The sequence below is a fragment of the Engystomops pustulosus genome, chromosome 4 (genome assembly GCF_040894005.1).
Source record: "Engystomops pustulosus chromosome 4, aEngPut4.maternal, whole genome shotgun sequence".
Classification (NCBI taxonomy): domain Eukaryota; kingdom Metazoa; phylum Chordata; class Amphibia; order Anura; family Leptodactylidae; genus Engystomops; species Engystomops pustulosus.
Genome location: NC_092414.1, coordinates 179,685,759 through 179,713,299, shown reverse-complemented (window position 1 = coordinate 179,713,299; position 27,541 = coordinate 179,685,759). Strand labels below are relative to the sequence as shown.

At 42.0% G+C, this 27,541-nt stretch overlaps 1 protein-coding gene across 1 annotated transcript in view; it reads left to right on the top strand.

Moving 5' to 3' along the window:
* The window catches only part of ADRA1A (adrenoceptor alpha 1A), a 73,032-nt gene extending 58,738 nt beyond the window's left edge, over window positions 1–14,294 (top strand). The window contains exon 3 of the mRNA XM_072148800.1: window positions 13,309–14,294. Coding sequence (XP_072004901.1) covers window positions 13,309–13,823 — 515 coding nt within the window. The 3' untranslated portion in view covers window positions 13,824–14,294. The remainder of the gene's footprint in view (window positions 1–13,308) is intronic.
* The last annotated feature ends 13,247 nt before the right edge of the window (window positions 14,295–27,541 follow it).

Here is a 27,541-nt window from a genome sequence, read left to right as displayed (position 1 = left end):
GATCGGAGGACGTGCCATCGGATGATCCAACTGACTCTGACTGAGCTTTAGGATTTAAGATTCAAATTGTGTCGCAAGACAATGCACTTACATACACCGGGAAGAAGAAGATGAACTCCGGCGGACCTGAGCGGGGAAGCGTCACATGCAGGATATCGGGTGCACAATCTTAGTGAATCGCGGCAGAGTGAATTATACACGGACAATGCACTTTCTGTGAACTCCAAGGGACGGGGTAAGTTAATGTGCCCCAATATATTAAAGGGGTTTTCAGGAAATAGCGCCCTTCTTGTGCACTAGCTGTGTCTGGTATTGGATCCCATCCACATTCACTTGAATGCTAATAGGTTGCATTTTTGGGAAAGTTTTCAGTTGTTTTTCGAATTTTTTTCAGTATGCTTGCTTTGAGTATTTTGTTACCATGTTTAGATGTCATGAGATTAATGAGATTTTTAGAAATTTGTGTCTGCAGACCCAATGGAAACCTACGTTTCTTTGTATTTACTGACCGCACAGGCTGTATACTTCACTTCATTGGAGTCATTGATCAGACTACACAGGATTTGTTTGTAGTCTGTAACCATGGAGACACACCTGACAATTCAATTCACCACTATATTCACAATTATGATTTGAATATAAAGATATTGTTGGATATTATCATACAAAATTAGATATATTAGATAATATAAGAAATATTTCTTATACCGCGTCCCTAATACAAGGGGAAAAAGGTTGTAGAGCTAATGTTTTCGGGGCAGGTGCTAGATCTGGCCCTGTTTTGTTCTCTATTCCCTGGGGGATAACTAGCAGCTCTACAAATAATCATGTTAATTCCCGATACTGAATGGCAATATTCAGACAGCATACACAAGAAAGGCTTTTTCCCTAGCTACTAAGATGATTAGATTTCTATGGTAATTCTTCCGAGCCGTCTATTCATGAAGCCTCTATCTTTTACTGCTCACTCATAGATTTATCCAACCACTTGGCTATCGTGTCATGTACAGGACTTGTATTCAGCTCCTCTGGCCAAGCAATCAGTTCACTCCAGAAGACTGCGGACACAAGCCAAGAGTCATTGGCAGATCTTCTGAATGCAATACCCAGCATTTCTGGTGAAACATTAAAGGAAACCTGTCATAAGGATTTAGGTAATAAACCGATTAGCCGGGACAGGTGCAGGTTCACAATGAAGTGTTCCTTTATTCTGGGAGATTCAGTATTACACAAAAGACAGCAGAACCCTGTATTATAAATGATTCAAAGAGTCATAGGGGAGGAGAGGATGACATTGGCCTGTCCCCTCCTGACATGAATGTCCTACAAGACTAGTAAATTATTGACTCAACTGCACCCCATGATGCCTTACATATTATTTTGTATGCATTGTTATATACAGCTTTGTATACAGGTTCCCTGTATAGTGACATATATTGGAAGTTTACATTAGAGGTATACATTTCCCATAGGGCTCCTATGACCTGGGAGGGTGATCCTATACATTTACCATATTTGTTCAGATCACATCATATACTTTTTTTGGTAAGTTTCAGTCACCCCCGCATAGGCCGCAGAGGGGCTTATTCACAGCGCTGGTTGAATGTTTGGCCGGCGCTGTGAATAAGCCCCTCTGCGGCCGCTGTCAGTGCGCCGCATCGCATAGAGCCGGCAGTGATTGCGCAATACATGCGCTGCTGCCAGCGATTCTCACAGGTCCCTGACTGACAGGGGCGTGGGGGGGGGAGGGTGTCGGCCGGCCCCCTCATGAATACGGCCGACTGCTCGGGGACCTCTACGATGATCCGACCTCTTATTTGATAAGAGGTCGGATCGTTTAAAACTAAGTATGCACATACACATTTTAATTAAAAAATCAATAAAGGGGCTGGGGACAGGATTAGGGGGAACTAATTTGGTGGGGCTATTTTTCAGGGGTGACAGGTCCTCTTTAAGATAATAAATGTGGTTATTATACAGTGCAGTTTTTTTTGTAAAATCCCATTATTAGACATTACCATTGCTGATATGCCCAATACAGATGAGTTTAAGTTCAGGTGTTTTCCTAGCAATGAGGCTCCTTTAAGACAGCCCCCCCCACACTCCCCAGTTGGACAGATCCAGGGGTGGAAACATCGGAACCCCGGACGCGAATTTAAAAACCAATTCCGCTCAACTCTATTATCTGGGTGATCTATATACCTGCAGCGCCACCACAGGAGACAATAGGTATTACACACTGTGAGAGAGATGGGGATGCTTTTAATTCACTTTTCTCATACTATTTTGACACAATTGTTTTTTTTTTTTTTTTGGTGACACTACCAAATTATGAACATATTCACCAAAAAGGTATAGCACAAAGGGCATTTGTAACTAGAGGGAAACATTTAAACATGTTTGAGGGTCTCATATATTATTAGAACCAGTTAAGCTCCTCTGTCTGTGTTTGGAAAAGGAAGCTGTCACTTGAAATGGGGGATTGCTGTTCAAACCATTGTTCCATAAACTTAGCCTGCCTGGGTATTTCTTGTACGGCCTTTCATAGGGCAAAGGGCGATAAATGTCATTTTAGAGAAAGCAGATGTGAAGTGTTTGCAGTAGACTCCAGCGGATGAATCCTACAACGTATAAACTATTTACGTTACCTTGATGGAGGTGACGGGCCCCGGGAGGTTAGGCTGATGAGTGAGACATCCATCAATATAAACGGGATTAAGGGATGTTATGGCGCACATTACTTTACATTAATGTATATTCACCTTATGTGAGGATGATGTGTGACCTCTTTATCTCATTAGAAAACATTATTAATGAATTAAAAAAGATCCGTTGTAAGAATTAACCATCAAGTTTTATTCTGGTTAATAATTTGGTTGTAGTTCTGGTTATGGCAGAACATAATAATATATAAAAACTTTAGGTTTTTCAAGTTTTACTTTTGTTTTTTAGTGGATTTCTTCTCCAGGTTTTTTAATATTCTAGAAAGATGCTTATCCAAAAAATGACTATTAAAATGCATTTAGAAATATCCTTCCGGTAATTGTTGACAAAACGTTCTAAAAGAGGTGTGTTACATGTGACTAAATATATACATGTTGTTTGATGGAATAGAACTTTTCACTTTACAGCTGTTACCTCCTACGTGGACTTTTTTTGGCTGAACCCAAGTAACGGCAAACAATCCATTCATTCTGAAAGTCTTTAAATTGGCTGAACCGTTAAAGTAAGAATAATAGAGATTAAAGGAATCCGTAGGGTTAAAGGCCAAAGCTTATAACATTAAAGTTTATAGAAGGTGCGATCACGTGGGAAGACATCTGTTGGATTTTCTTTCATGTAGGAAACTATAGTCATCCTCTTTGTAATCTGAAGTAACACATCATCCAACTATACAGCAGATGTGGATGAAATAAAATGGAGAAAAAAAGTTTACAAAAAATAAGGATTTCAGTGTGTTTTTAATTTGCTCTTTTTCAACCTAGTTTGAGTAAGGAATATGTAAATAAAAAACATTGGCATGGGTCTATCGTAGTAATTGTTAACCTATGACAGGCCGAGACGTTATTGCTGGCGCACAGTAAGCTGAAAGCATCCGTGCTAAGAGTGCGGTGTAAATGGCAACCATCTTGACTCTGTAAACCCCTTAAGCTACCATGACGTTCCCCAACGTTATGGGCAGCAGTGCGTCAAGACACTATAACGTTGTGGAGAGCCAAAGCTCAGGGGAGGAATAGAAGTCCCCCCTCAAGCGATTGCTGTGATCGGTCAGTTAGTAGAGACTGACAAATCACAGCAAAAAAGAAGGCTTTGCCTGGCGGAACTCCTAGTATCAGTATCCAATCTCCTCCTTCACAGAGAAAGGAGATCAGATGCCTACAGTGACCCTCCACACCATAAATCCCTTGCATACAATTAACCTGTTCACTGCCCAGCTGCATACCTCTCCCCTCTTTGCTATCCTCTCCATTTTGATTTAACTTTGAAGAAAACCTAAAGGGTTAATAGAGCTTCTAAAAGCCATTTAAAAAAATAAAATCACCAAGAAGAGGTTAAATCCAAAAAAAAAAGTCTTCTGGCCCTCAAGTGGTTAAATAAGGTATGAGAAAAAAACCTGGTGATAATAAATGATTCGTACTGATATAATCTCAAAGCTACCTGCACTCAACAAGCGATAAGCTTATTCACTGCCTCATATCTAAACCATCTCGAAAGTAAAAAGCCGCTACTAATCCTCGAAATCCATTGACTTGTAATTTTACTGAGATACTTTTGCTGTTCAAGTTATCGCTTCCTAAAAGTAGACTGAACACTTTTCATAGACTTTATAGTGACATTTACAATAACCTCCCTTATCTACACCTCCAAGCAGCCAACAAGTGGAGATATGAGACGCCTTTCGGAGAGCTTCTCAAGAAGCGCTGGGACTGTGCCGTGTATATTGGTATTCTGCTCAGCGCCATCAAATCCGTAATTGTTTAACTGTTCTACTTCAGGAGATTACATATAAATTCCCAGCCTCATCCGCCTTCACAAAATGTAAGTTTTGTCATCACATAAATCAGTAAACGGCACAATCCTGCTGTGTCTCCAGAGCTCCGCTCTATAGTAAAGCCATTTACATAGTACAAACCTCATCGATCACATCTTCCTCATCAGATAGGATGTCACTGGGAATGTGATTTCATGTCTGCAAATATTTGCTTATGAAAAGTAATAAATATTCTGTATTGTTAACTTTTCTACAACCTTGGGGCTCATTTACTTACCTGGTCCGTGGAGTTAGCAGAAAGTGCATTGTCCGATGATAATGCACTGTGCCGCGATTCACTAAGATCGTGCGCCCGATATCCTGCAAGTGTCGCTTCCTCGCTCAGGTCGGCCAGAGTTCACCTTCTTCTTCCTGGTGCATGTAAGTGCTTGATCTTGCGACACAATTTAAAAGTTAAATCCCGCGCTCAGTCCGAATTAGTCTGATTGGCCAACGCCACGCCCCCGATTTGTGTCATATGGAAACTAGCGCAGCTGTGCCAAAAACGATCACGTGCGACACAATCCCAGCGCAAACCCCTGTTAAATACCTGTCCAAATCCAGAAATCAACGCACAGTCCGACAAAAGTGCGTTCCGCGACCCTTAGTAAATAAGCCCCATTGACTTGTCAATTTATCCAGAGTTGTGCATTGCAGAGGACATGGCAGCTAGTGATTTTCTGCTCAACATGCAACGACTGACATCGGCAACTTCTCATTTCTTCTAAACAATAACATTTCTCCAACATGATCACCGTCCATGACTATAAGAGATTACCTGGCACCATGTATGTGACCTTCTCTGGGGAATTAATTGAGGGAATGGATTTTGTCATGAACGTTCTATCCATCATGAAATGTCACTTCTGTCACATGAGGAGATTGCTGTAAGAGGACTGTAGTAATGCCAAGAAAATTGTGTTTGAGGAGATGTATTTGGAATATTGAAGCCTTATGGGGTCAGGATAAAAATAGGGAACTGTGTCTGAGAATAAAGGTGAACAGTATACGTATTATTATACCCGGTATGACAAACCTCGGTCTGTGTAGGCTGTTTTCGTAAATACAGGCTGTCCCCGGGTTACGTACAGGATAGGTTCTGTAGGTTTGTTCTTAAGTGGAATTTGTATGCAAGTCGGAACTGTATACTTTATCATTGTAACCCCCGGCCAAAATTATTTGGGTCTCTGTGACAATTAAATTTAAAAATGTTGGATTGTCATAAGAACCAGGGTTAACAATAAAGCTTAACTGTAGACACCTCTGATAACTCTAACAGCTGATCATTGTAGCCTAGGGATAAAGTATAGTAAATTACTAACATCCAGAGGTCCATTTGTAACTAGGGAACGTCTGTAAGTCAAGTGTCCTTAAGTAGGGGACCGCCTGTACTATCAATTGTCTCTAACACCTTGTATATGTTTCTGCATATGCCATTTAAGCGGCTTCAACACTATTTTGGGGGACAGTTCAAAAGCTTTGGGTTTTTTGGGAGCATTTCCGTTAGAATCCTCTGATGAATCCTTGCTGCTGAGTTTGGAGCTTGTGGACCCCAACCAGGGCCACATTGCTGGGAACTGATTGATCACTTCTTTATTGTATCTGATCCCTGGAAAGTTGGGTGGTTCATTCAGCATCTTAGTGTTGGTCTCAACCGTGGGTTGAGTGATGCAGGGGATAGCCAATCAGCTTCTTGAACGGGGTCCAGGATCTGAATAAAGAGCCAATTTCCAGTTCAGTCAGGACTGGTTATACTTTCTCTTTTGACCTGTAGTACAACTGTCTGCGTTTTGTTGGACTTGAACCTGAGCCTTTATCCAGCCTGAGATGGTACCCTGAACCCAAGCCTGAACTGTAACCTGTATCTTACCCTGTATCTCTCCATAACTGGAACCCTGTATCTGACCAGACTTTTAACCCTTTTATCCGGCCTGACCTGGAACCAAGGCCTGATCATCATGTCTGATCCCTGAACCTTGTACCCCACCTGATCTGGAGCCCAGAACCTTGTATCCAGCCTGTTTCTGAACCTGTACCCCATTCTGGATCCTGCACCCCCATCCTGAGCTTGTATCTGTTTCCTGATACATATTTATCTGATTATAACAATTTATTGGTTATTTCTTCTAATAAAATCTCTCCATGTTCTGATACTGGCCAATAAGTGGCAGACTGTCTAGGTCAGTGGTGGTGAACCTATGGCATGGGTGCCAGAAGTGGAATTCAGAGCCCTCTCTGTGGGTACCGAGGCTGTCAACCCAGCACAGAGTTCCCAAGACTAGACTCAAGACCTCTTCCTTCAGTCCAGGGCCACCCAGGATGTGCCATGATTAGTTCTATTTTAAAGGGACTATGACTACCTGGGACAGGAGGAGTGAGAAGGTGTGGACAGAGCTGGATCATTGGAGCTCCTGCTCTAAGCCCCACAATTCTTCCTATTCAGGGGACCCTGAGCAATAATTATCCAAATTTCTCCTCCTTCTTTCTACTGTATTGGTGTCCTCACAACGCCAATACAATTGAAAGCTGTGGCAGAGTAGGGGGTGGGGGTTAAGTTACTGCTTAAATTGCAGTGTTGTGATAAATTAGTGGGTTTTTGTTGTAGTTTGGGTACTTTGGTCTGTAAAAGGTTCGCCACCACTGGTCTAGGGGCAAACCTTGATATGAGAGAGAATAATAATTCCCATTTAGCATTTAGGATGGGTAATACATTGTACAACACATAAGAGACACTGTAAACACATAAGTATGAGAAAAGATGCTGAAGAATTATATAATGGAAACACAAGTATTTATTATAAGAGACAAGAAGATAACAGACGATGTGTCAGGTGCTCTTTAAAAGGGTTTGTTTGCTGTCACAGTTCCTTAAATCGCTTATCCAAAGTACTGTACTCGACAAGACATAAGACAATACAGTATAAAAAAAATAAAAAGTAACTATATAACAGAAACCTTATTTCTATTGTGCAGCTTTTCGCAAATTCCCTGAAAGCTGTCAATAATGTAAGCATTGAAGGCTGAATGTCACCAAGGACACTTTACTTCTCTGTTAAACTTTCTTAGGCGTAGATTATTCTTATAAAATAGCATATAATATCAACATGTTACATTTAGGAGGGAAGAAAAATTCCTCTCTGGTGCCACCTGTAGAGAAAAGGAATATGCAAATGTGTTTTCCAGGGTGGAGAAGGAAAACTATGCCTCAGACAGTGCTTCCTTAAAGGGAACTTGTCACCCGGTGACCCATTTTTAGTACTCCCCCAGTACATATAGTACTGTATAAAAAATAGGTTTTACAGAAAAAAAGATATGTTATATTGTACCTTTCATTAGCATCTGCTGTGTGACTAGGCACTCGTCCATTGGGAGTGGCTGGAAAGGAGCAGTTTCCGCCGACCCTTGGGAAACCGCTCCTCCATGTGTCCTTTTCAAATATGTGAATAACTCCCCACACTCAGGATTGGCTGTAGAGGAGCAGGGGGCGTTGCTAAGCCAAGTGATGGGTGTTTTCATATATTTGAAAAGGTCACATGGAGCAGCGGTTTTCCAAGGGTGGGGGGGAACTGCTCCTTTCCAGCCCCTCCCAGGGGACAAGTGCCTAGTCACACAGCAGATGCTAATGAAAGGTACAATATATCTTTTTTCTGTAAAACCAATTTTTAATACAAAAACATGTACTATGCTCTGTGGGGACTGGGGAGTGCTAAAAATGGGTCTCCTGGTGACAGGTTCCCTTTAAAGCAAACCTGTCAGCAGGAATGTCAGTTTTAGCTGCTATCAGGTAACAATAGCCTATGCTATTCTGTGCTGATTTGTCTTTTCAGCATTCTGAATCATTAAAATACGTAGTTGTTATAAGGTTCGCTTTAAATTAGGCATCTCCCACTGTATCAATCTCTGACTTTCAAGAAGCCTAGACAAGACATATAATAAGAGCAAAAGTGAAAAGAAAAAGACTCTTAACTTTAGACAGTGCTGTTTCCATGTTATTACATCTCATCAGTACAGTAGAGAACTAGTTTGGTTAGGTGACTAGTCATGGACATGGATCAGGAAGGTATTTATTACCTCTAAAAGTTATAGACATTCATCTGTACACAGCTGTATAGGTTTTCTTCACCCTTGTCTATAGAGAACAGGATTTAGGTTTGCCCTTTTTTTATTACTTGGGGTTAAAACAGTGTAAGTCATCTTTGGTCTCTGTATAATTCCGGATGCTATGCTCAGTATACTGAGTATGTAAAGGATATAGAAAAGCTAATTAATAGTACCCAGCATGGTTTCCATGGATCTGCAGCAAGAAAATTGGAAAGGTTTACAGTCATGGAAATCTCTAACTATGCCAAAGGAATTCGGCTGCTTATTGAGGCCCCATCAGTTTAGTCCAGTTTTATGGCTCTCTACTGTAAGTTGTCAGTGTGGATTTTCCCTAGCAAGAAAATATCCAGATTTAATGTGAAATATGAGGGTAAGTGACACTTTGTGAAGGAACATTTTAGGAAAAACACTGGGCAGATCTATGAGTAAGTATCTTTTGCAGTTTTTTTGGAGAGCCTTTTCTGTATTTTGTACTTAAGATTTATTGCAGTCTTTAGAGTTATTGTATTATAGTTTTAGACAGCTTGGTAAATGTGGTTTTAATTTTACATGTTGAAATACTTACGTATTTTCACAATACATTAGATGCAACATTTATCGACAAATTTTACCGCAATAAGCTAAGGTGACCTTAATGACACAACCACTCCCCGCTATGTTATGAAAAGGGTAGGTGCTACGGTAAGTAGGTTGTAAACAAAAAGAAAAAAAAGGAAAAATCAGCTCACCATTTTTATAATGATACAAGGATAGGATCACTTCGAGGACGGGTGCTGGGATGGCACATCGCTGGAAAAAATCTAAAAGAAAATCTAAAAAAAAATTTGGTGCAATTACCCACTGTTTCTAGCACTGTTTCCAGATAAAAGTTTACATTTTAATGGTATGCATATAAGTCACTGGCGATCAGAACAAACAAAAAGAAAAAACATATAAGAAAAGGCAGGGTGACACGTTTCGGAGTAAGTTATAGATTCCTCATTCATACCTAAGAGACATGAGGATGCTGGATGCCATATAAACGGGTAGACCTTTGGGGAATTTTGTCACCACCACCATGGTCAAGGGACTTGCTCGTTGGCAGTAACAGTCATGTAGCTTTTCCCTTGAAAGAAAGTTCCCAATTTTTAATCTCCTAGTTATATTTGCAAAATGAAGTAATTTTTAACCCCTTAACGCTGAAGCCACTTTTCACCTTCGTGACACGGCCCATTTTTTCAAATCTGCCCTGTGTCACTATAAGTGGTTATAACTTCGGAACGCTTTAACATATCCAAGTGATTTTAAAATAGTTTCTTATGACACTTTGTACTTCAGGTTAGTTGAAAAATGTTGGTGGTATGTTTTGCATTTATATATGAGAAAATCAGATATTTGGTGAAAATTTGGAAAAATTCTTGATTTTCGAACTTCAAAATGTTCTACTTTTTCCATACATAGTCATAACCGCAAAAAAACGTAATAACTAACATTCACTAAATGTCTAATTTATGTGGACATGGTTTTTTTATGCATACTCTTATTTTTGTAGGATGTTATGGGCCTTTGAACGTTAGGTGCGATTTTTCACATTTTCATAAAAAACGCAAAATCCTGCTATTGAGGAACCTGCTCAGGTTTCAAGTCACTTTGAGAGACCTAAATAAAAGTAAAACCCCATAAATTACCCCATTATAGAAACTACACCCCTCAACGTATGTAAAAAAACTTTCATGAAGTTTGTTAACCCTTTAATTGTTTTACAGGGGTTAAAACAAAATCGGATTCAATTTTAAAAGTAAAATTTTTTTGGCTAAATTAATGTGTTTTTAAAAAAATGTACAAATTCTCAGTGGATAAAATACCAAAACGCTCCACAAAATTTGATACCCAATCCCTCCTGTGTATAACAATACCCCATATGTGGTGGTAACCTACTGTATGGGCACACGCCAGGGCATCGAAGGGAAGCTGCGCCATTCAGAGCAGATTATGCATTGTCACTTTTTATTGGCTATACAATCTTTATTTTTTTGGCAATTTGGACATAAAAGGGCTTATTTTTTGCGACATGAGATGCACTTTACAAATACTTCATTTTAGTGGGTCATTAGCTTATTGATGAGATTTTATTAACTCTTGAATGTATGGTTGAAAAGAAAATTGTCAATTTTGGTTTACTTTCTTTTTGTATTTTTTGGGGGTCGTACACCATACACTAAAAATACTATAATATCTTTATTCTATAGATCACTACAATTACGGTGATACCTCATTTATATAGTTTTTCATTTATTTTTACAATTTTACTGGATAAAAACTAATATAGAGGAAATCTCATTTGTTTTTGCATTGCCATCTTTTCGGAGACGTAACTTTAATATTTTTGGTTGACAGAGCTAGTTTAGGTCTTATTTTTTACGTGTTGAGTTGTTCTTTTCACTGGTACCATTTTTGTGCACATAACTTTTTTTGATCACTTTTTAGAACATTTTTGTTTAGAGATTTTATGAAAAATGTAAATTTTTGGCGTGTTTTTCGAGTTTTGTTTTTACGGCGTTCACCAAGCGGGTCCAATAATGTTTCCGAGTTATTGTACGGATTGTTACGGATGCGGTGATACCAAATATGTGGGGTTTTTTTGGCGATTTTGTGTTTTTTTGCATGTGTATAGGGAATATTTGTGTTTAGGGGACTTTAACTTTATTTATTTAATTATTTTTATTAAAAAATTATTTTATGTATTTTTTTTAACATTTTTTATTAACTTTTACAGGTTAGCTTGAACAAGTGATCCACTGATCACTTGTTCAAGCTCTTCTTCACATTACACAGTGTAATACAGATGTATTACATTGTGCATGCTCAGTGTGTTACAGCCGGGTCCTGCCAGAAGGCAGGGACCCGGCACACAGAGGAGGATCGCGCAGCCCTGGGCACCGGCAGTCCTGGGGCTGCGATCGATTCCGATTCTTCTAAAATGCCCCTTGCACGCCGCAGTCAGCGTGTCAGGGGTTAACACCCGCGATTGGAGAAATCTCCGATCGCGGGTGTTAGAGGCAGGTGTCAGCTATAATATATAGCTGACACCCGCAGCTTCTGGCGGCGGCTCCGTTCAGGAGCCGGTGCCAGAAGCATGACGTAATAATACTGCATTTTGCAGGAACCCACCTCCCGCGATGCAGTGCTATTACGTCAAATGTCGGGAAGGGGTTAAACCCCTTACTTACAATTTTACTCAGTTTGATTGCTGTTTTAGCTCCTATCATTCAGTGATGGTCAGTCTAATATTCCAGAGTATGGGTGGGGTCTCTCTAAGCAGACACTTCATGATCTTTAGTGCTGAGATGCGGTGATGTGCTGACAATGTGCTTAGATTATCAGGGTACAGGGTTTATCTACACTTTCATTTAGCTTCTAGCATTTTACTAGAATCTGACTCATAGAAAAAAAAAGATGAGAGATGATGAGATCCATGAGATGGATATAACACACAATGACACACTTAAATGTTGCTTCATATGAGCTATAAAACACACAGTCATCTCTTCTACAACTCCTTTCCCTGCTATAAAGATGTGTGTGTGTTGTCAGGCTCCAGGGGTAGTGGACCCACTGGACCCCCGCGGACGATGACACACTGGGGACTGGAGTCTTAATGGCACCCGGTCTTCACCAGAGCCCGCCGTGGGTTGGACTTGCTGCGGCGTGGTACCACCAGGTTGTTCCACAGGTGCGATTTTGTCGGTGGTGAAAGCCATGGCAATGTACAAATTCGTGGTTAGGGAGAGGCAGGAGGTCAAGAAAGACGGCAGTGGTTCAGGGTCAGATGCAGATCAGAAGGTCAGGCATGGCAGTGGAGGAGCATAAATGGGAACAGGTCCGGGTTCACAACGGGAATCAAATCATAGGTACAAGGCAAAGGAGTAAGCTTTCTCGATGGCATAGAACATGAAGATCCAGCAGAGAATGCTGGGAGACGCCGGCTTTTAACCATTTCCTGAAAGGGCCAGCACCAATCATTGCTGCACTGGCCCTTTTAATCTTCTGAAGCTGGTGCATGCGCGCCCTAGGAGACGGGAACGCGCGTGCGCACGGCTGCCGGGCAGGCGTCAGGAACGGGTAGAGGTAAGATCTTGCAGTGGGGGCAAGAGCACATGGAGGATCAAGGGAGCACCTGTGACAGTTGAGAGACAGTCTTGGAACGCAGGGTGTAGGTGCAGGAGTAAAGAGAGACTGCTGCCTGATCCTGTGCAAAAAGGCTCCAGAGGTACTTCGATTGACAGTCAAGGAGGTATTCTGGGCACCGGTGACATGCTTGGCTATTCTGGTTTTTAATTTACACATAGTACAACCAACATATTGCAATCGACAATGGCTGCATTGAATCAAGTAAAGAACATGTAGACTCACAGTTCATGTGTGTTCTGATTTTATGTGTAATATATGTTACTGCAAAGAAAAAGGTAGTAGGCGCTGTATGACTGCATGCACAGCCCCTTATGGTCCAGTAAAATACAATGGGGCAGATTTTCCAATATTGTCTTTTACAATGTATGAATGTTTCTTTGTTTTTTACTTTTAGGGTTTCTTATACATAACTAATGAGAAACTATTGTCCACATTTAGTAGCTGTCTGTATTGTTCTGCTTACTTTTGGAAATAGTAATGCTGATGGCATTTTGTCTATTTTACAGGCTCCCTCTACCCTCCCGCCAAACCGTCCGTCACTATATTCAAGATCACTTTTTGGTTGGGGTATTTTAATAGCTGCATCAACCCAGTTATCTACCCGTGTTCCAGCCGGGAGTTTAGGAAGGCATTCCAGAACATTCTGCATGGTCGCTGCTCTCATAGGAGACAGGCTTCAAGTAAATACTCATCCGGATACATTCTGAGCAGCCCCGTACATCGCAGTCCGGAGGAGCAAAGAGATGTGGTGAGGATCCCAGTAGGTTCTGGTGAGACATTCTACAGGATCACAAAGTCCGATGGAGTTTGCGAATGGAAATATTTTTCTCCAATACCTAGTCCATCCTCTCCTTATGGACAACCAAAAGACTTCTCAAACTGTTCAACTGCTCGGGTGAGCAGTAAATCGATTTTACGGGCCTGTTGTTGTGTTGGGACAGAGCAGATACGCACATGCCATAATATTCCTACCATCAAAATCCATAAAATCTCCACGAGTGAAAATGGAGAACCCGTCTAAATACAGGAGGACACAACGATCATAGTAAAGTCCGGTGCTGCATGTGGAATGGAAGTGACCACGCGTTTCTGTGCAATCTGGATATTCCAGTCTCATGGTTCAATTCCCATCAGCACCATTTACATTCCATTATATCTGAGCCTCGTTTTAACCCTTGAACTGATGACTTTTCGCTCTCAACGTTTTGAACCTCGAACAATGCTGCTAAAATTGCACCTCGGATGTGGATGCATGGAAAGAAAACTAACTTGTTAAAAAAGCCTCCTTGGTGCTATGTAAATCCAAAATAAAGTCCTCTGGAAATGGCGAGTGAAATAAATTGCCTGACGCTGTACTATTTATGTCCTATTACGGTATGTGGAGGGTGACATGTGCTGTGCACTCGATACAGGTGGAAGATGTCCAGATCGAGCCTCGGATGGCTAAAGTTTCCATCTGCAGTTCACTTGCAATAAACACAATCACAAACAATTGTGTCATCACTTATTACAGCCAGATTTGTGTATTCTCGGTCTCACAAGGTTGTCATTATATGTAGTTGTATGGAAGTAGACTTTGTGCTTTAAACAATTTCTAAACTCCCTTTATGGAAGAACACAAAGTATAGATTCTTCCAAGGACTATAGTTATTAGGCTTAGGATAAGAGAACGGCAGAACTAGGTTACTTTTTGGGTTTTTTTGCGCAAAGGGTGTAATAGCTTATAATGTAAAATAATAGAAAAATAGGATATTATTCAGACTGCAGCCATTAGCAGTCAAATGCAGGCAGAATAGTTTGGGCTCATGCACCCATGTGTAATCCCGATAGGCCTTCACTGTACATCTATGGCAAGCCTGCAAAATCTTTATTGGTGCAAGGGCTGCATTGTCCTAAACCTCTGCTGCACTCATAACCATTACTATAGAAGCATCATCTACCACAGTACAGCACAAATGCTACAGTGACGCATTGAATATAACCCCAGAAACCGAATGCACATGGAAAATGGCTCTTTAATCGGCTCAATCCTATGAACTACACACCTTGTACAGAAGGGGAGTCCTTTCGTCATACAAAAATATGATGCAAGGACTCCCTGTCTGCAGGCCACACTGCAGTGCTGGCACTTTATTAACTGTTACACACATGAAGTCCGGACAACAGGTGGGAATTTCCTGCATCACAGTTCTGTACACTGCAAGGACTCCCCTTCTGTACAAAGCGTGCCATTTCCGATTTTCCGATTTTTAAATTTATGTCAATGAGTAAGCTGCTGCCTCCAAGGGAATTGTCTTAGACGAAGAGAATAGTGTTCTAGATTGGAACAGCAGTACTCCAGGTGCCAAGGACATGCAAATGTTTAATCATCTTGTGATACTTCCTAATCCCTTTATAAAGTATTACACATCTCCCCCTGCTTCCTCAGCACTTTCCCATCTCTTTGCCTGCGGTAATCTTAAACAGTGGTAGGGGGATGTTCTACTTCACAGTGTAACAGCTCGTAAAGCTACTGCATGAAGGGGCTCTGTTAACACCAACTCCTCTCTGTGAGTCCGTAGAGCTCATCATTCTGCCGGGGACTGAACCCTGTGTATAATATAAAAACAAGAACTCCATACATTATATATGAATATGATGCACCGGTTTTATCTCCTCAGCAGTGTTGGTCCAGGTCACAGGACTCTTCACAGTTCGTCGTTCATGTATCGACAGGGGCATTGAGAAACTGCCCTGAGGAGGATATCAAAGAAACTGCTCTACATCCCAAGAGCTATTGATTTGTGCAGGGGTGTAACTAGGAGAGGCATGGCCCCATTTCAGATTTCATAGCAGCCGTGGTCCAGGGGGAGGGCCCATTAACATTGTGGGCCCTGTAGCAGCCGCTATGGTTGCTATACTGGTTGTTATGTCACTGGATTTGTGAAATAAAAATCTGAGTTGCAAACATTCAGACTTTAGCGACTTCGCTGATAATAAATCAGTTGATGAAACCTCCAATCTAAAATTTCCATAATTAAACCACACACATTTATATCAGAGGAAAATGCGCAAAAGGAATGGAAATAGACAAGTGGTTTGTGTCTAAAGCTGAATGTACAGGTGCGTTACCAGGAGACACAAAGATTTTTTAGAGACCTAACGTCACAGCATTCCTTCCCGTGAACCAGACAATCCGAGAAGAGAACGCTTTAGCTCAGCCATGGTGACTGAACCACACGGCCCTCTACATGGTCAATGTCTCTGTGTGGCGTGAGATTAAGATTTTACAGGAGCTTAAGGGACATCTGCACACAAACACTTCTAATAATTAAACTTCTCCGATGCTCAGGAAATAATTACTAAAAGACTCTTAGTAGACACTTGTTGTGTTCGTCTCTCAGTAAATAATAGAATTACGAGCCGTTTTCCCCACTCGATGCAGACATGAGATTTCCAGATTGAAAAGCATCAGCGGGACTATTTGTACCATACACTCAACCCGATACACATAGAGAAAAAAGGGAATATTATAAGGAATTATGAGGCATCAGGGCATAGAAAAATATGTATGCCTTTGTGGGCTGGAGAAGGAAGAAAAGACTGTGCACATACAAGAAAAAGCAATGGTGAAAGCTCAACTTCTTCTTGTCCATATGGAGTGAAAATGCCAAGAGCTAGGACAGGAGTACAAGGGAGTAGTGAGTACTAGAAGTTGATAGTAAAAAAAATTATTTGCAGGATATGTTAATGGAGGTTAAATAACTTAATTTTTTCTACATAATGTAAGTTCCTCAAAAAATTACACATACGTGTTTTGCACCATGCAAAACGTGTTACCCGAATATTTCCGATTTGCGCCGATTTTCCCTGTATTGCCCCAGGATTTTGGCGCACACGATCAGATTGTGGCGCATCGGCGCCGGCATGCACGCGGCGGATATCGGGGGTGTGGCCAAACGAAAACCCGACGGATTCGGAAAAACCGCCGCATTTAAAAAAAAAAGTGTTGCAGAACTTGCATTTACCTTCACCAGGAATAGGCCGGTGTACTTGAGTGCATTCCAGCGGGCTTCGGGGAACTTCAGCGCAGCAGCGCCACCTGGTGGACGTCGGAGGAACTACCTTAGTGAATCCCGGCCGGACCCGAATCCACCGCAGAGAACGCGCCGCTGGGTAAGTAAATCTGCCCCATAGTGTCAGGGGGCCTTGCCATAAACTAAAGAATGGAGGATGTACAGCATCACATATTGGGGCACATTTACTTACCCGGTCCATTCGCGTTCCAGCGGCGGCTTCTGGTGCATGTAAGTATGGCGCGTGCGACCAATTTTTTTTTTTAAATGCGGCGGTTTTTCCGAATCCGTCGGTTTTCGTTCACCCACGCCCCCCGATTTCCGACACGTGCATGCCAGCACCGATGCACCACAATCCGATCGCGTGCGCCAAAATCCCGGGGCAATTCAGGGAAAATCGGCGCAAATCGGAAATATTTGGGTAACACGTGGGGAAAACGCGAATCGGGCCCTTAGTAAATGACCCCCATTATGCTGCACATCATGCATAGTACAAAACTTCAGGCTGAGTCTTTCGGTCAGAGAAGAAATGTGGGGGCAGAGGATGGCAGGACCAGAAGTCTCTCACATCCTGCCCCCTACTTCCTCCATGCGGGCTGCATGTGACCTCTAATCCCACCCGTAATTAGCATCAATTTTAAGACTACCGGATAAATAAGTGTGTATAAATGTATGTGTACATCAGAACATGAGTAAATATAATGGCTTACCTTTACTATTAGTGAGGCAAACTGCACTACATGAAGTTTGACTCACTAATGTGCATAATGCTCCAAACTAATGATGACCGGCTTTAATAATATTTTTTCTGGTGCACTCTGGTGCACGGGCGTGAGCCACAATTACTTGCCGACATAAATGTGATGGCCGGTGGGAATGCGCATCAGAACACCCCTTAAGGTGCAGAATATTGTGTTGCGGGGAGAATATAATGCAGCCGCGATACTGATGTAAATGGTACATAAAAATTTGCACATGTATTTATGGGCAAACTGCACAAGAAAACTGTCTCAGACCAGTGGTCCAATGACTGTATATACTGTATGTGTGTGTAAGTGGTGTGTATATACTGTATGTGTGTATAAATGGTGTGTATATACTGTATGTGTGTGTAAATGGTGTGTATATACTGTATGTGTGTATAAATGGTGTGTATATACTGTATGTGTGTGGAAATGGTGTGTACATACTGTATGTTTGTATAAATGGTGTGTATATACTGTATGTGTGTGGAAATGGTGTGTACATACTGTATGTTTGTATAAATGGTGTGTATATACTGTATGTGTGTATAAATGGTGTGTATATACTGTATGTGTGTGGAAATGGTGTGTATATACTGTATGTGTGTGGAAATGGTGTGTATATACTGTATGTGTGTGACCGGCTCCCGGTCTCTCTCTTACAGATTACCTATTTGACATCACAGCAATAAGCAGTCCCATCTCCACCAGCACTTTGTGTGCACTTTCTCGAAAATTCATTCGCTGACACAGATAAGACACAGACTGGCTAGACGTTGAGGACTGACAGTCGCAGGTTGCACCAATTGGACCTGAAGAAGGGAGTAGTCCATTCCTGAAACACATTGTCCCCCGCTACTGTATATTGCAAATAAAGTAACCGTTCCTTGAGCAGCGCAGTATATGAATGCATAAATGTGCGCCCTGTGTGTAAGTCCTGATACTGATGCTGTGAGAGGGGAGGAGGAGCTACTGATTGTTTCCAGAACCAATCTCCACAAGGACAAGCACTGGTTTAATGAATAGTAAATCCTCAAAATCTGCAGGTTAGACATGGCATTTCTTATAATAAAAACATGCAGCTTTCATCTGAATGAATAGTTCTTTGACTTGTTCTTATAACAGCGCTTCCTTTGTGCTGCTGTTCTACAAAACAAGTGTTCCTGAACTCCTACATCACATCTCCACATACCTCATTATGTCATCCCATCAGTACAGGGTACCAGCGTGTACCGCTAGATAATTAAATTCAGCCGTAACCTCATCCGCCTCAATTAATTCAATAAATGCACATCCCGATATAGAATGTGAAATATGGGATGTCTGATATACACCTCCATGATTATATAGGTGACCTTGTGGATGCTTCCCATACAATCTAGCGGTTATTTTATACCTCATTGATTTTCACCTATGGCAGACAGCACGTTCCGGTGTATGATGGATAACTATACATAGGTCTTTGGGCCTGGACTGTTTGTGCATCACAATGACTCTGATCATCTAGTAGGTCATGGCATGAGTAAGAATCACTAATCTGATTGGAAAGGCACCAGAAACCCCTGTACATTAATTTATCCTGACTAAATGCTATGATTTTTCTTTGTAACTGAGATGTTGGAGTTAAATAATGGACGTTAGTATTAGAATAAGTGGAGGAAGTGACACATTCTGGGATGAGCTTATGGATATAATAGGTTAATTTGCCATTTTTTCGAAAATCACACATGACTTCAGTCCAATGAGTCCTATAAGTATCTCAGCTCTGCTACATCCGCGGACCCATAGCTGCTTACAGGATCTATTATAACAAGCATCAGATAATTCAGCCTGTGCCATGTCGTAGCTGGAAATGCCTCCCCATGGTAACTCTAATCTGATTCTCCTTCTGTGTTATTTCTTTGCTGCCCTACGTTCCAAAATAGGTTGAATTCCAGCCCAGGTCCCTCTCCCACGCCACAGATTCACAGCTAAAATGCCATGCATCCAGACTGATTCTTGACATTGAGAAATTCAAGGTCACTTCACAAAATCAGCATTAAATTTTGTGTAAGTGAAAAAGAATATGTATAAAAAAATCCATCCATATACCGGATTATATCTTCTCTGGTGTCTGGAATATTTCAAGGTCCTTTTGATGGGATGTTTGTTGTGTTCGGGGGTTATTTTGGATATGTTTAATTTTCAATTTTTGTTATACGGGATGAAATTGAAAGATGGATGACAATGAGCAGAATAGACATGTGGCGGATAATTCTGTCTAAGCAAGTCACAGAGTGCAATCTGGTAAGTGTTTCCTTGTAGAAGAACAGAATGTACTGACCCATCATGAACCAGATCTATTCTTTTAGTTTTTGATGTTATTGTTTTTAGCACAATTATTTTACAATATTTTCCACATTGTAGGCTCACGTTCCAGAAGTGCCAAACAATGTCTTCTGATATTACATGGATCCAGATTTGGTCTCCTCCAGATGAAGACTCATGTCTCATCTGACTTGTGTTAACTATACATTTATAATATTGATTTGCAGTGACACCATGATTGATGAGAATTTGGTGGCTAAGACCCATGATGATGCCAGGAAACGAGGAACAGAAGCCCCTTATGGGTTTTGACTCAGTTGACTCTCAAAGGTCCAAATCCTTTTAAAGAGTTAGTCTGGGGCTTTACTTGTTTTAATCTATATATTGGTCACCACTGGCGTAACTTGAAGTTGATAGTCCCCAGTACAAAGTCTCTGCCAGGCCCTTAACCATATTGTATTGGTTTATAAGGTTTATAATACTAGTTTTCTTATATGGGAAAGTGACACCTTATGGGCCCTTTAAGCCTCTTGGGCCCGGATGCAACCGCACCCTGTACACCCCCCAAGTTGCACCCCTGTTGTTGACCATTATGGGAGTATAGGAGGATGGGAGTAGCAGCTCCGCATGGTGGCCTGTATAGTCTAACAATCTTCTTTCAAGTCCCTGGATTCTGGGGCAACATTGGTGAGGGGGTTGCACAGAGGTAGTTGGTTTTTACTTGTGCCCCTGGGGATCTTCCTGGAGTAGCCATCCCTAGCCAGTGGTAGGTGAGATGGCCATTTATGGTGTGGTGTTAATGACTCAGAGACACAATAACCCATGCTTACTGCAGCTTGAAAAATCATCCAGTAGATGGAGGCATAAGACCTGATGATGTGATGAAGCCGGCATAGAATTTCATCCAGATGGTAGTTGGTCATGTTGAACTTTTTAGTGAGATTTTTCTACCTTCAAGACTTAGGATGCCACTTATGAATTCACAATGACTGACCGGAAGTGCACAGAGCCAAGGTTGTTGAAGGGTTTTCGGGAGCTATTATCCTTTCCATAGTCATGTCTCGTGCAACCTTGACTCAGTGGCTTCACTGTTTCTATGTACTGGACAATCCACTGGAGCATGGACAAGGCCAGGGTTTCTTATAGTTAATGATTCATTTCTAGAATGTTCTTGAGCTGACTGCCGAGAAGTGTTGTGATCTCTATAGAACGGTAAGATATAGGCTATTAAACGTAAAGCTCAGAATGAAACGTTTCTTTATGAATTCTAGGGTTTCATTCAGTGAAAGTGTACTCCTTATAAAATGGATATCCCGCTATTGTCAAACCTTGAATACTATAATTAATATAATAAAATAAATATATAATACGATAAAGTAGAATTTTTTTATTTAGAACAGTTTCTGTCATTTTTAAACCAAAGATATGTTTTCCCAAGAAGAATTGCTTTACGGAGTTGTCCCAAGTTATCTCCTATATGCAGAGTAGGAGGTAACAAGGTGATCAGTGTAGATCCTGGGACCCTCACAAGAACGGAACCCCCACAATCCTATTCTCACTAACGCTGGTTCTGATGCTCCTCCCATTATTAAGATTGGGATCCCCATTCTTGGGATCATGGGGGTCTCACTCTCGTGAATGGATACAAAATAACTTCTAAACTTGGTAAAAGCCCTTTAAGAAAATGCTTTGAGCTAATTTCACTAATCAAATACTAAAAATATAAATGAATGATTAATGGAAACATTAAAATCCTCAAGAGAACTCATCATATTCCTCATGTCAGTTACAGTCACAAGAAGTTCTGCAAACGGGAATGAAATCCAACAAATATGACCTTGTGGACATTGTATCCGCAAAACATTTCTATCCCGGCTGCACTATACCTGACACAACACATATTTCTGCAGTGAATGGGGCGTTCTGTTGCTCAGTCGTACCGTGCACCACATTTAGCATACAAAGTCCAACAGAAATGTGTCACATGCTCTATGTTAAAGGTGCACCAAAAAAAAGTTGGTGCACTCTGTCGAGGCAGTGCAGGGGGCGCCGGATTCACAAAGTCCAGGATGTGTGTTTGAAAATAGAATTGAGCACGGCATGTCCTGGGATCCCTTAGATTGTAGGACAGAGATCGGGAACTTTTTTGGCCGAGAGAGCCATGGATGCCACATATTTTAAAGTGTAATTCTGTGAGAACCATACAATTTGAATATGCCCCCCAGTAGATAGGTAGCCACAGCACATGCCCCCAGCAGATAGGTAGCCACAGCACATGCCCCCCAGCAGATAGGTAGCCACAGCACATGCCCCCCAGAAAATAGGTAGTCACAGCACATGTCCTCCAGTAGCTAGGTAGTCACAGGAAAAAAAAAAAATTATGCCAACCTACCAATGCTCCCTGCAGCTGGCTCCTTGTCACACCCTTGCTTTTCTCTATGACCTAGGCGCTGCCATCATTGCTTAGGCAAAGGCGTCTGGGTCATAGAGAGGAATGAACACTGGCATCAGGTGTCCACTCCTCTCTATGACCCAGGTGCCATCGTCTAAGCAATGATGCTGGCAGCAACAGCACCTGGATCGCACGTATAGTGATCATAGCTGGGTGTACCTTTTACGCACACTGCGCCAAAAGCCATTTATTAGATTTGTCTGTGAGCCAGAGGCATCCATCAAAAGAGCCACATCTGGCTCCCGAGCCATAGGTTCCCTACCCCTGTTGTAGGAGAATGTTTTTAGTCCTGTTTGGCAAACTCTGTGCTATGGTGGCAGTCTGAGTGACCATAGAGACAGCTCTGAGTTCCACCTCTGCCATAGGTGCGCCACAACTGCTATAGTGCAGTAATAAGCAAAAGGCTATCAATGTTTTGAACTTTTGAGTTTCAGGCTCTAGATCTCACCCTCCACTAAAACTTTGAATATGTGACGATCTTTTTATAGACAATCATCTTCACTATCTCATACATAAATTTGACTTGTGACTATTTAGCATAGACTACATTATGCAGAATCAAGATATCATATATTTTATTAGTATTTTTTTTATTCCACCTTTGGCTGTCAGCACTGGACATGCATCAATCCTGTCTCCACCAAAATCTGATCCCTGTTTCATGTACACATTCCCACTCTTGGTTGAATACCGGTCAACTCACATAGGTATGAATATAGTTTTTCCTCAACTCTACCTTCAAGTGTTCAATTGGGTTGTGGTCTGGGGACTCTGTGGGTCAATCCAGCAGATTTTCTTTGAAAATCTCAACGTTTCTATGAGGCACAAAGATCCGGCAGAGGTCACAGGAGGAGGCAGGCTATATATTAGGGCAGTGCCAATTAGTGGCACACTGGCCCTTTAAATTTCACAGATTATATGAGGAAGACACAAAGTTAACACATAAACTACACATAGTTATGGGCTTGGTAAGGATTTTGCATCTGATCCCAGCAGTTTCAGATTATGCCTCTGTACACAACTGCAGATGTTGTATCAGAACTGACAGCAATGCTCAGCAGTCTGTGTAATTGTGTCACTCGTCCCTAAAATCATTACTATCGGGGGACGAGTGGCTTCTTGTAAAATGTCATCTTGGATGTCCAATGAGAAATAAAATCAGTATTCATTATTTTTCTCTTTGTCACTTCCCCCTCTTTGAGACTCTGGTCCATGAAAACCAAATTTCAGACGAATGTCAACAGTATTATAGAAGTTGTGGCGCAGAGAGCACTCGCTACCACCGCGCGTCTCAACCCATAATACCATAACAGATGGTTCACCTCTGCCTGTTCCCTGAGATTTGCATACACATTCATTTACAGAGCATTACGTGGCCTCTTTTTATAGACCTGTCATGACGGAAGACTTGGATACCAGTGATATGTCTCTGTCCTGCCATGTAAGGAGGAGCAGGCAACACAATTACAAATGATATATACTGTATATGTCATTGTTGCATTAAGATAAACTTCCTAAATGTTCTGAGAAACATATGGTATCAAACATTTTTATTCTTTATTATTTATATCCAACAGTGAAAGGTTACAGTTAGAGATGAGCGAACACTAAAATGCTCGGGTACTCGTTATTCGAGACGAACTTTTCCCGATGCTCGAGTGCTCGTCTCGAATAACGAACCCCATTGAAGTCAATGGGAGACTCGAGCATTTTTCAAGGGGACCAAGGCTCTGCACAGGGAAGCTTGGCCAAACACCTGGGAACCTCAGAAAAGGATGGAAACACTACGGAAATGGACAGGAAACAGCAGGGGCAGCATGCATGGATGCCTCTGAGGCTGCATAATCGCACCATTATGCCAAAATTATGGGCAACAGCATGGCCATGACAGAGTGACAGAATGAAGCTAGATAGCATCTAAAACATCCAATAATTGACCCTGACACTATAGGGGACGGCATGCAGAGGCAGCAGCAGGCTAGAGAGTGTCATGGCGACATACCCTAAATGGACTCAGGCTTCAAACCAATGGGTGGCAGAGAGGAACCAAAGGAGGTGAGCAAGAAGCGCTCAAATAATATCGGTACATGATAAAAGTTTGCCAGTATATTTTGTGGATTACACAGCAGGGTGGCGACAAAGTTAACATGGAAGCCATGAAAACAACCCAAAATTCTGCCTGACACAGCTCGTTTGATAAGGGGACCATGTATGGAGGCAGTGAACTAGTAGTAGATTAAAGGTGCTGCAGTTAAAACTATGTTAGTTGGATCTTGGCATGGAGCTGGCGCTCCGCTGCCAGGCGAGCTTTCGCCAATCCAAGCCCCTGTCTATAGGCTACTCCCCAAACAGCACTTCTAAGAACCTTTTGTATAAGATCAAGTGTAGTAGCGTTCTTATAAGTTTAGGATATGGATATGGTGAGGGGAATGTAAACAGCTGCGCAAGAAGCGCTGAAATAATATCGGTAAATGATAAAGGTTTGCCAGTATTTTTTGTGGATTACACAGCAGGGTGGCGACAAAGTTAACAAGTTTGTTGTGGAAGCCATGAAAACAACCCAAAATTCTGCCTGACACAGCTCGTTTGATAAGGGGACCATGTATGCTTACAGTTCATGCCAGTCGCTGCACTGGCTGCCAGTCTCCTTTCGAATACAGTTTAAAATAATAATAACCCTCATCCATAAAGCTCTGTATAATGCTGCACCCCCCTACCTCTCCTCTCTTATCTCAGTCTATCGCCCAACCCGTGCTCTTAGATCCGCCAGTGATCTTAGATTAACCTCTACCCTAGTGCGGACCTCCCACTCGCGTCTCCAAGACTTCTCTAGAGCTGCACCAATTCTATGGAATGCTCTGCCCCGGACTATCAGACTAATACCTAACCTCCAAAGTTTCAAACGTGGTCTTAAAACCCATTTCTTTAGGCAAGCCTATAACACTCATTAACTGCATGAAGCTTTAACTCTTCTACTAACCCGTCCTGTGTCGTCCTCCCATCTGTTATCCAGCAACCAACAGGCACCAGACTTCTCTGCAGTCCCATTCACCCTGGACCTGGTATATAAGATGACGGCTGAGTGGTTCAAGCGACAGCAATTCCATTTATTATATTTTGTTCTATTCCCTAAGAAGAATGGCTTGACCATTAAATATTCTTTTACCTCGTGTTACCCCATCATCTTCATAAACCGTAAGCTCTGGCGAGCAGGGACCTCACTCCTGTTGTTCCATACAAATGTTGTGTTCTGTTACATTACATTTGTATTTGTTTCCTATGATTTGTAAAGCGCTACAGAATATGATGACGCTATATAAATAAAGATTATTATTATTATTATTATTATGGAGGCAGTGAACTAGTAGTAGATTAAAGGTGCTGCAGTTAAAACTATGTTAGTTGGATCTTGGGATGGAGCTGGCGCTCTGCAGCCAGGCGAGCTTTCGCCAATCCAAGCCCCTGTCTCTAGGCTACTCCCCAAACAGCAGTTCTAAGAACCTTTTGTATAAGATCAAGTGTAGTAGCGTTCTTATAAGTTTGGGATATGGCGGGTGAGGGGAATGTAAACAGCTGCGCAAGAAGCGCTGAAATAATATCGGTTAATCATAAAAGTTTGCCAGTATATTTTGTGGATAACACAGCAGGGTGGCGACAAAGTTAACAACTTTGATGTGGAATCCATGAAAACAACCCAAATTTCTGCCTGACACACCTCGTTTGATAAGGGGAGGATGTATGGAGGCAGCTATATGGACGACTTTTGGAGGTAGCAATGGAGACAACGTGTGGAGGCTGCTATGGAGACAATTTAATTTGGATAGTGCCTGTATGTGGCAGTCCCAAAAAGTTTTCAAACCAGAGGAGCAGGTAGGTGTCCCTCCAGAAAAATGGAATAGATTGAGTGCATGTATGTGGCAGTCCCAAAAAGTTTTCAAACCAGAGGAGCAGGTAGGTGGCCCTCCAGAAAAATGGAATAGATTGAGTGCCTGTATGTGGCAGTCCCAAAAAGTTTTCAAACCAGAGGAGCAGGTAGGTGGCCCTCCAAAAAAATGGAATAGATTGAGTGCCTGTATGTGGCAGTCCCAAAAAGTTTTCAAACCAGAGGAGCAGGTAGGTGTCCCTCCAGAAAAATGGAATAGATTGAGTGCCTGTATGTGGCAGTCCCAAAAATGTTTCAAACCGGAGGAGCAGGTAGGTGGCCCTCCAGTAAAATGGAATAGATTGAGTGCCTGTATGTGGCAGTCCCAAAAAGTTTTCAAACCAGAGGAGCAGGTAGGTGTCCCTCCAGAAAAATGGAATAGATTGAGTGCCTGTATGTGGCAGTCCCAAAAATTTTTCAAACCAGAGGAGCAGGTAGGTGGCCCTCCAGGAAAATGGAATAGATTGAGTGCCTGTATGTGGCAGTCCCAAAAATTTTTTAAAACAGAGGACCGGGTAGGTGGCCCTCCAGAAAAATGGAATAGATTGAGTGCCTGTATGTGGCACTCACAAAAATTGTTTCAAACAGAGGACCGGGTAGGTGGCCCTCCAGAAAAATTAAATGCATAAAGTACTATAGCAAGAGCCAGTGGGCCCTGTCAAAAAATAGCCAGTTTCCTCTGCTTTACTGTACAAAGAGGAGGAGAAGGAGGAAAATGAGGAGGAGGAGGAGTGGATCAATTATTCAGGTTGAGCTTCCTTCACCTGGTGGAGATTGGAAATTCTGAGAAATCCAGCCTTTATTCATTTTAATAAGCGCCAGCCTGTCAGCGCTGTCAGTCGACAGGCGTGTACGCTTATCTGTGATGATGCCACCAGCTGCACTGAAAACCCGCTCGGACAAGACGCTAGCGGCAGGGCAGGCAAGAACCTCCAAGGCGTACAGCGCCAGTTCGTGCCACATGTCCAGCTTTGAAACCCAGTAGTTGTAGGGAGCTGTGTGATCATTTAGGACGATGGTATGGTCAGCTACGTACTCCCTCACCATCTTTCTGTAAAGATCAGCCCTACTCTGCCGAGACTGGGGACAGGTGACAGTGTCTTGCTGGGGTGACATAAAGCTGGCAAAAGCCTTGTAAAGCGTACCCTTGCCAGTGCTGGACAAGCTGCCTGCTCGCCTACTCTCCCTCGCTACTTGTCCCGCAGAACTACGCACTCTGCCGCTAGCGCTGTCAGAAGGGAAATACTGTTTCAGCTTGTG